General features: G+C 26.8%; 1 protein-coding gene across 3 annotated transcripts in view; it reads left to right on the forward strand.

Annotated features, from left to right (window-relative positions):
* LOC135128706 (uncharacterized) overlaps positions 1–955 on the forward strand; it is a 309,373-nt gene extending 308,418 nt beyond the window's left edge. For all 3 annotated transcript variants that reach the window (XM_064055730.1, XM_064055731.1, XM_064055733.1), the window contains 2 exons: positions 338–546; positions 595–955. In XM_064055730.1, the coding sequence (XP_063911800.1) occupies positions 338–546; positions 595–737 (352 nt within the window). In that variant the 3' untranslated portion in view covers positions 738–955. The remainder of the gene's footprint in view (positions 1–337; positions 547–594) is intronic.
* The last annotated feature ends 6,109 nt before the right edge of the window (positions 956–7,064 follow it).

A 7,064-nucleotide genomic window follows, 5' to 3' on the forward strand; every position in this document is an offset into this window, starting at 1 on the left:
GGTCGAAATAAGGCCGAAAATTTCATAAGAGTATTGAAAATTTCTGATATTGAAAAAGTTCCCTAAACATCTAGGTCATTAATATATAGAATAAATCGTAACGGACCCATTGTAGATCCCTGCGGAGCACCACACATCATTAGTGGAGCAAAATTCCAAAAGTAAAGTTTCTTTATTAAAATTTGGTGCCACAAACTATCAAATTCCTCAAATAAATATAAAAACATCACCAAGCCCACTTGTTTCTCCTCAGCAATTAATATTTTTTTCATCTGACAAATTAACTCCATGAACTGTTGAAATTTCCACGACCGGTTTTAAAAATGCGTCTTTACAGCTATCTCCTGCCTGATAAAGGACGCAGTGCCAAACAGAAGACTCCGGTAGCGAAAAGAACTGTTAATCCAGTTTGGAACCACACGTTTATTTACGATGATGTCACACTTCAGGAATTGGCGGAGCGTTGTTTGGAGTTGACGGTGTGGGATCACGACCGATTAGCAAGTAACGAGTTCCTAGGTGGTGTACGATTTTCGCTGGGCACAGGTAGGTCCCCCTACTCCCAAAAACCGTAATTCCATTCCCTGCTTCCAGGTAAACATTACGGGAAGACCGTCGACTGGATGGACGCGACCGGGAAAGAGCTCACCCTGTGGAAGAGCATGCTCGAGAGGCCGAATTTCTGGGTGGAAGGGTGCTTGTCGCTGAGGCCGACTCTGGATACTCGTACATCATAACAAAATACTCAATCGCGCTGACATATCTAGGGTAACAAAGCGTTGCATTATTTAGTACTTTTCCAAATTTGTACATGGGTTTAAAATGTTTAATCATTTCATGATGTAAGTAAGTAAATTTTTACTAGTTATTTAATGTACACCTTAATATAGGTAACCAATTCTAACAAACTGATATATTTTCATATTATTAAATAAATAGATGTTTTGTACTGTGAGTCGCTGTGTTTTTTTTTTGCGTTTTATGGTTTCAAAATAATGACATTTAAGTATAGCGCGCAAAACAGTAACTTTTTTCGTGATTAAGTTGGCAATGTTATGCGGGCAGTTGAAACAAAGTGTCAGTGAACATTGTTAAACTTTGTTAATAATAATTAGCCCAGTTGAATATTTCCATCAATTTGCTCCTATATTGCTCCCTTTTGTGTTAAATTATCACCAAAATGTTGATTTTGTTACCAACCGACTGACGAAAATCCCTAACCGAAAATAATTTTTTCAGAACAAAACAGAATTTTTAAAATTTACTTTCAATGCAAAATAGTGTATTCAACTCTTTTCATAAGACGACTTTTGGCACTCGTTCTGTTTGGGCACTCCTCGCTGCGCTCGTCGTATATTTAATTTTATTTGTTTTTAGCGATTTATATTATTATAAAATTCGTAGTTTCTTATTTATTCATCCACACAGTGCCAAGATTACGTCCTGCTAATAAATAGTGTTGCAGTATTGTAATCAAGATTCACTTAGTGTGCTATTATCGATGAAAAAACTCTGAAAAAAAAAATGGCTGATAGGGTGTCGTCCAGAATTCTTTTTGTTCATTTTTCGGTTTTGATTTTGTTTAGACCGTGTGTGGAGTCTAAATTAGTTTTGTTTAAGTAGTTTATTTTGTTAAAAATAATTTGGTTTTGTACTTAAAAGTGAAAAGTGAGTGTTGTGATGTGAAGGGAAAGAAATCCGGATTTAAAGGGTAAGCGTTGCTTTTATTCAATGTATTATCTTATTTCTTCAGTTCTTTTATGTCACTTATCGACTTAATAAATGTGTTTGTTTCAACAAGAACTCAAATCTCGACAGATATTTCTGCTTTAAAGCTTTCTTAATACGTTTTTGTCAATGTTAATTATTTAAAAATTGAATTCAATTTTGATTTTTGTCTCAGTACGGACCGTCTTTACGTTTTAGGCATCACTGCAATTATTAATAACATAGAGTAAAATGTTGTACCTCGGTGGGATTCGAACCCCACGCCTCTCGCTCTCCGGGCAAGCATCCTAACCACTAGACCATAAGGCCACAGTATTTTTTTAATCTTACCTACTTATTAAACCTGTTATTAAAAATTAGTGTAATAAAACTCGTTTTCGAATTATTAAATTTTCCAGAATTGTTCGCTTCTTGATTTCAAATTTTAACACATTTTTCTATCTTTAAGTAAAATTCTTAATTAATAAATATAAGTCTTGTCTAAATGACTTTAAACCAGTTTGTTAGTCTGAATTTCGAATTTCTCAATTTTACTTTTTCTTTTTTTTTCATTTTTTCGAATGCTGTAAATTTTTCAGCTTTTTAATTTTTAAAATGTTCGATTTTTAATTTTAAACAATTTTCCGTTTTTTGATAATTCGATCTGATTTTTGAATTCCTGTGTTTTTCGATTTTTCATCTTCTGGGTTTTTAATTTTTCAGTTTTTCATATTTCCAATTCTTCAGTTACAATTTTTCAATTTTTTTCAGTTTTTCAATTTTACTTTCCGACTTTAAAATTATATTTTTCGAGTTTCTCGATTTTCCACATTTTAAAGTGTTTAATTTTCGAAAAGCTAATCGATTTGTCAGTTTTTTATTTCTTCGATTTCTTGGTTTTCAATTTTTCAAAGTTTGTGTCTCAGTTTTTTTTAATATTTCTCAACTTCTGAATTTTTGTATTATTTACTTTTTAGATTTAATTTTCAAATTATTGGAATTTTTAATTTTTCGAATTTTCAGTTTTTGATTCTTCAATTTTTCGGGTTTCTCGATTTATCAACTTTTGAATTTTCCATTTTTGATTCGTCACTCTGATTACTTAATTTTTCAGTTTTTCAATTTTTCAATGTTTCGTTCTTTCAATTTTGGAATATTTGCAATTTTTAGTTTCTTTAATAACTCAATTTTTAATTTTACAATTTTTAGATGTTTCCATCTTACAATTTTTTAATTTTTCAATCTTGAGATTTTTATTTTGTTCCAATTTCCAGATGTTTTCATTTTTCAACTTTTGAACTCTTCAATTTTTCGATTTTTCACCTTTTGAATTTTTCAAATATTCTATTTTCCAATTTTTTAATTTTCCAAATTTCCGATTTTTCATTTCTAAAATTCCCCAAATTTTTGACTTTTCATTTTTTCGATTTTCTCAATTTTCAACTTTTGAATTTTCCAGTTTCGATTTTTTTTTCGGTATTTCAACTTACTGAAACTTGTAATTTTTCGTTCTTTCCATTTTTTGTGTCTTGAATTTTCAGTTTCTAAATGCTTCGATTTTGCAATTTCTTGTTTCTTCAGTTTCTAGAAATTTTAGTTACCCGTTTTTTTTTTCAATTTTTTATTTCTTCGATTTCTGAATTGTTTAATTTTTGGAGTTTCCGATTTTTCAGTTTTAAAATTCCCAGAATTTTTAATTTTTGAATTTTCGATTTTTCATTTCTTCTGTATTTCAATTTTTGAAACTTAATTTTTCGTTCCTTAAATTTTTCACATCTTCAATTTTCGACTAATGAATGCTTCGATGTTTGCATTTTTTTTCTTCAGTTTCTAGAAATTTAAATTTTTTGTTTTTTATTTCATTTTTTCGAATGCTTTCAATTTTTCCTTTTTTCAAAAAAAAAATCATTAATTTAAAACATGTTTCAATTTTAAAAGCTTCAATTTTCGAATTTCTCGATTATTCAACTTTTGAATTTTCTATTTTAGATTATTCGATCTGACTTTTGAATTCCTGGATTTTTCATTTTCTGAATTTTTAATTTCTCAGTTTTTCATATCTATCTCCAATTTTTCGACTTCTATTACTTCGATTTTTTCAGTTTTACAACTTTTAGATCCGCTAACTTTTGGTTTTTTCAGTTTTTCGATTTTTGAATATTTGGATTTTGCAATTTCTTGTTTTTTCAGTTTCTAATACATATTTTAATTTTCCAATTTTTTTTCAATCTGGATTGTTTTAAATTTTTCATATTTTCGACTTTAAATTTAAACAATTTCCGAGTTTCTCGATTTTTCAACTTTTGAATTTCTAATTTTTTTGTTTTCAATTTGATTTTCGAATTTCTCAATTTTTGGATTTTTTAATATATCAACTTAACAATTTCTCCTACAGTATTCTAGGTACATATTTCTATTTTTATTATTTTTTTTTTGTTTTTAATTTAATGAAAACTTTAAATTCTTTATTTCTTCAGTTTTGAGTTTTCAACTTTTAATTTTTTTAAATTTTTGATTTTTTAATTTAAATAGTTTCTCGATTTTCCATTTTTTAATTTCTCGTTTTTAATTTTTCATTCTCATTTCCGCATTTCTCAATTTTTGGACTTTTACGTTTTCGATTTTTCCGCCTGTCAATTTTCCATTTCTCGATTTGCAATTTTTCAGTGATACAGTTTTCAATTTTCAAATTTTCACTACTTCAATTTTTTAAATTTTTCGGTTCTTCAGTTTTTGGATTTTCAAATTTTCTGTTATTCAGTTTTCAAATTTTCGATTGTTCGGTTTTTCGATTCTTCTGTTTTCGATTTTTGAATAATTCGATTTTTCAACTTTGGATTTTTTAATTATACAGTTTTCATTTTTTGAATTTATTGAATGTTCAGTTTATGGATTTTTCAATTTTCGATGTTTCAATAATTCAATTTTCAAATTTTCCGTTATGCAGTTTTCCATTTTTCAAATTTTCGGTTTTCCATTCTTTAATTTTTCAAAATTTCCAATCTCCAGGTACAATTCCCCACTTTTCGATTTCTGGATTTGTCAAGTCTTCAGTTTTCGAATTTTTCAAATTTTCGATTTTAAATTTAAACAACGTTCGATTTTCTCGATTTTACCATTGTAAAATCTAGAAAATTGAACATTTTTTCATCCAGCAATTTCTTCAGTTTCTAGATATTTTAATTTTATGTTGTTTTTTTTAATTTCTTGAAAGCTTGAAATTCTTCATTTTTCAAATTTTGAGTTTTCAACTTTTAAATTTTTCAAATTTCTTAATGTTTAGACTTTCAAGTTTTCGATTTTTCGGTCTATCATTTTTGGATTTTCAAGTATTTGATTTTTCCGTTTTTGAGTTTTCCATTATTCGATTTATCACTTATCCAGTCTTTAATTTTTTTATTTTTTTATTCTTGAGGTTTTTTGATTTTTTTTTGTCGATTTTTCAATATTTCAGTTTTGAAATTTTTGATTCTTCGCTTTTTGGATTTTCAAATTTTCGGTTTTTCAATTTTTGAATTTTTCGATTATTAATTTTCTGATTTTATATTTTCTTTCAATTTTTCAATATTTCATTTTTCAAATTTTTCATTTCTCCAATTTTTGGGCGTTAAGGCTTTTGATTAGTACCTTTTTATAATTTTCCATTTTTCGATTTTTCAGTTATGCAATTTTTCAATATTTAAATGTCTGAATTTTTCGGTTTTCAGTCTGTCAGTTATACAGTTTTTAATTTTTTATTTTTCAATATCTCAATTTTTAACATTTTTCGGTTCCTTAGCTTTTGAATTTTCAATTTTTCTGTTATTCATTTTTCAATTTTTCAGATCGACAATTTTTTCCATTTCCCAATTTTTGGATTTTTCTGCTTTCCGATTGTTGAATATTTCAATCGTACAGTTTTTAAATTTGTCGACTCTTCGGTTTTTTACTTTTTCGGTTTTCAATTTTTCAATATTCCATTTTTCAAAATTTTTCGTTTTATCAGGTTTCGGATTTTTAAACTTCAAAATTTTCTGTTTTTATTTCAGTTTTTCGATTCTTCCATTTTAGATTTTTCAATATTTCGATTATTCAACTTTTCGATTTCGACTTATCAATGAGACAGTTTTCGATTTTTGAATTTATTGATTGTTCAATTTATGGATTTTTCAATTTCCGGTGTTTCAATATTTCAATTTTCAAAATTTTTCGATCCTCGAGTTTATGGATTTTCAATTTTTCAGCTTTTGGAATTTCCATTTTTCTATTTTTCAAATTTTCGGTCTTCAACTTTTTAATTTTTCAAATTTTTGAATTTCCAGGTTTCGATTTTCAACTTTTCCGTTATTTAGTTTTCCATTTTTCAAATTTCGATTTACAATTTCTTGTTTTTTCAGTTTCTAGGTATTTTACTTGTTTGTTTCTTTTAATTTTATGAAAAATTTAAATTGTTCATTTCTTCAAGTTTTGAATTTAACTTTTGATTTTTTCAAATTTTCAAATTTTAAATTTAAACAGTTTTTCGATGTTGAATTTTTATTTTTCGAGTTTCTCGATTTTCAGTTTTTAATTTTTTGTGTTTAATTTCTCATTCTCATTCTGGAATTTTTCAATTTTTGGACTTTCAAGTTTTCGAATTTTTCGTATCTTCGATTTTCTCGATTTTTCGATTTTTCAATGTTTCCATCTAGCAATTTCTTGGTTCTTTAGTTTCTAGGTATTTTAATTTTACGTTTTTTTTAATTTTTTGAAAGCTTTAAATTCTTCAAATTTTGAGTTTTCACCTCTTGAATTTTTCAAATTTCTCAATGATGAGGCTTTCAAGTTTTCGATTTTTGAATTTTCAAATTTTTGACTTTTCCATTATTCGATTTGTCATTTATCCAGTCTTTAATTTTTGAAATTTTTGATTCTTGAGGTTTTGGATTTTCAAATTTCGATTTTTCCGTTTTCCAATTTTTGAATTATTAATTTTGTAATTTTTTGTTTTCTTTCACTTTTTCAATATTTCATTCTTAAAATTTTTCATTTCTCCAATTTTTGGACTTTGAAAGATTTTTGATTAGTCTCTTTTTGTAATGCTCCATTTTTCGATTTTTGAAGTACCTACATATTCAATTTTTCACTACTTAAATATCTGAATTTTTTCGATTTTCAGTCTTCCAGTTATACAGTTTCTAATTTTTAATTTTTCAATATCGCAATTTTTAACATTTTTCGGTTCTTGAGTTTTTGAATTTTCAATTTTTCTGTTTCTCGTTTTTCAATTTAGATCGTCAATTTTTTTCCATTTCCCAATTTTTGGATTTTTCTGTTTTCAGTTGTTGAATATTTCAATTGTACAGTTTTTAAATTTGTCGACACTAGGTTTTCAATTT

The sequence above is a fragment of the Zophobas morio genome, unplaced genomic scaffold, assembly GCF_036711695.1.
Source record: "Zophobas morio isolate AGI-343-1 ecotype UQ-CSIRO unplaced genomic scaffold, CSIRO_AGI_Zmor_V1 ptg000014l, whole genome shotgun sequence".
NCBI lineage: Eukaryota > Metazoa > Arthropoda > Insecta > Coleoptera > Tenebrionidae > Zophobas > Zophobas morio.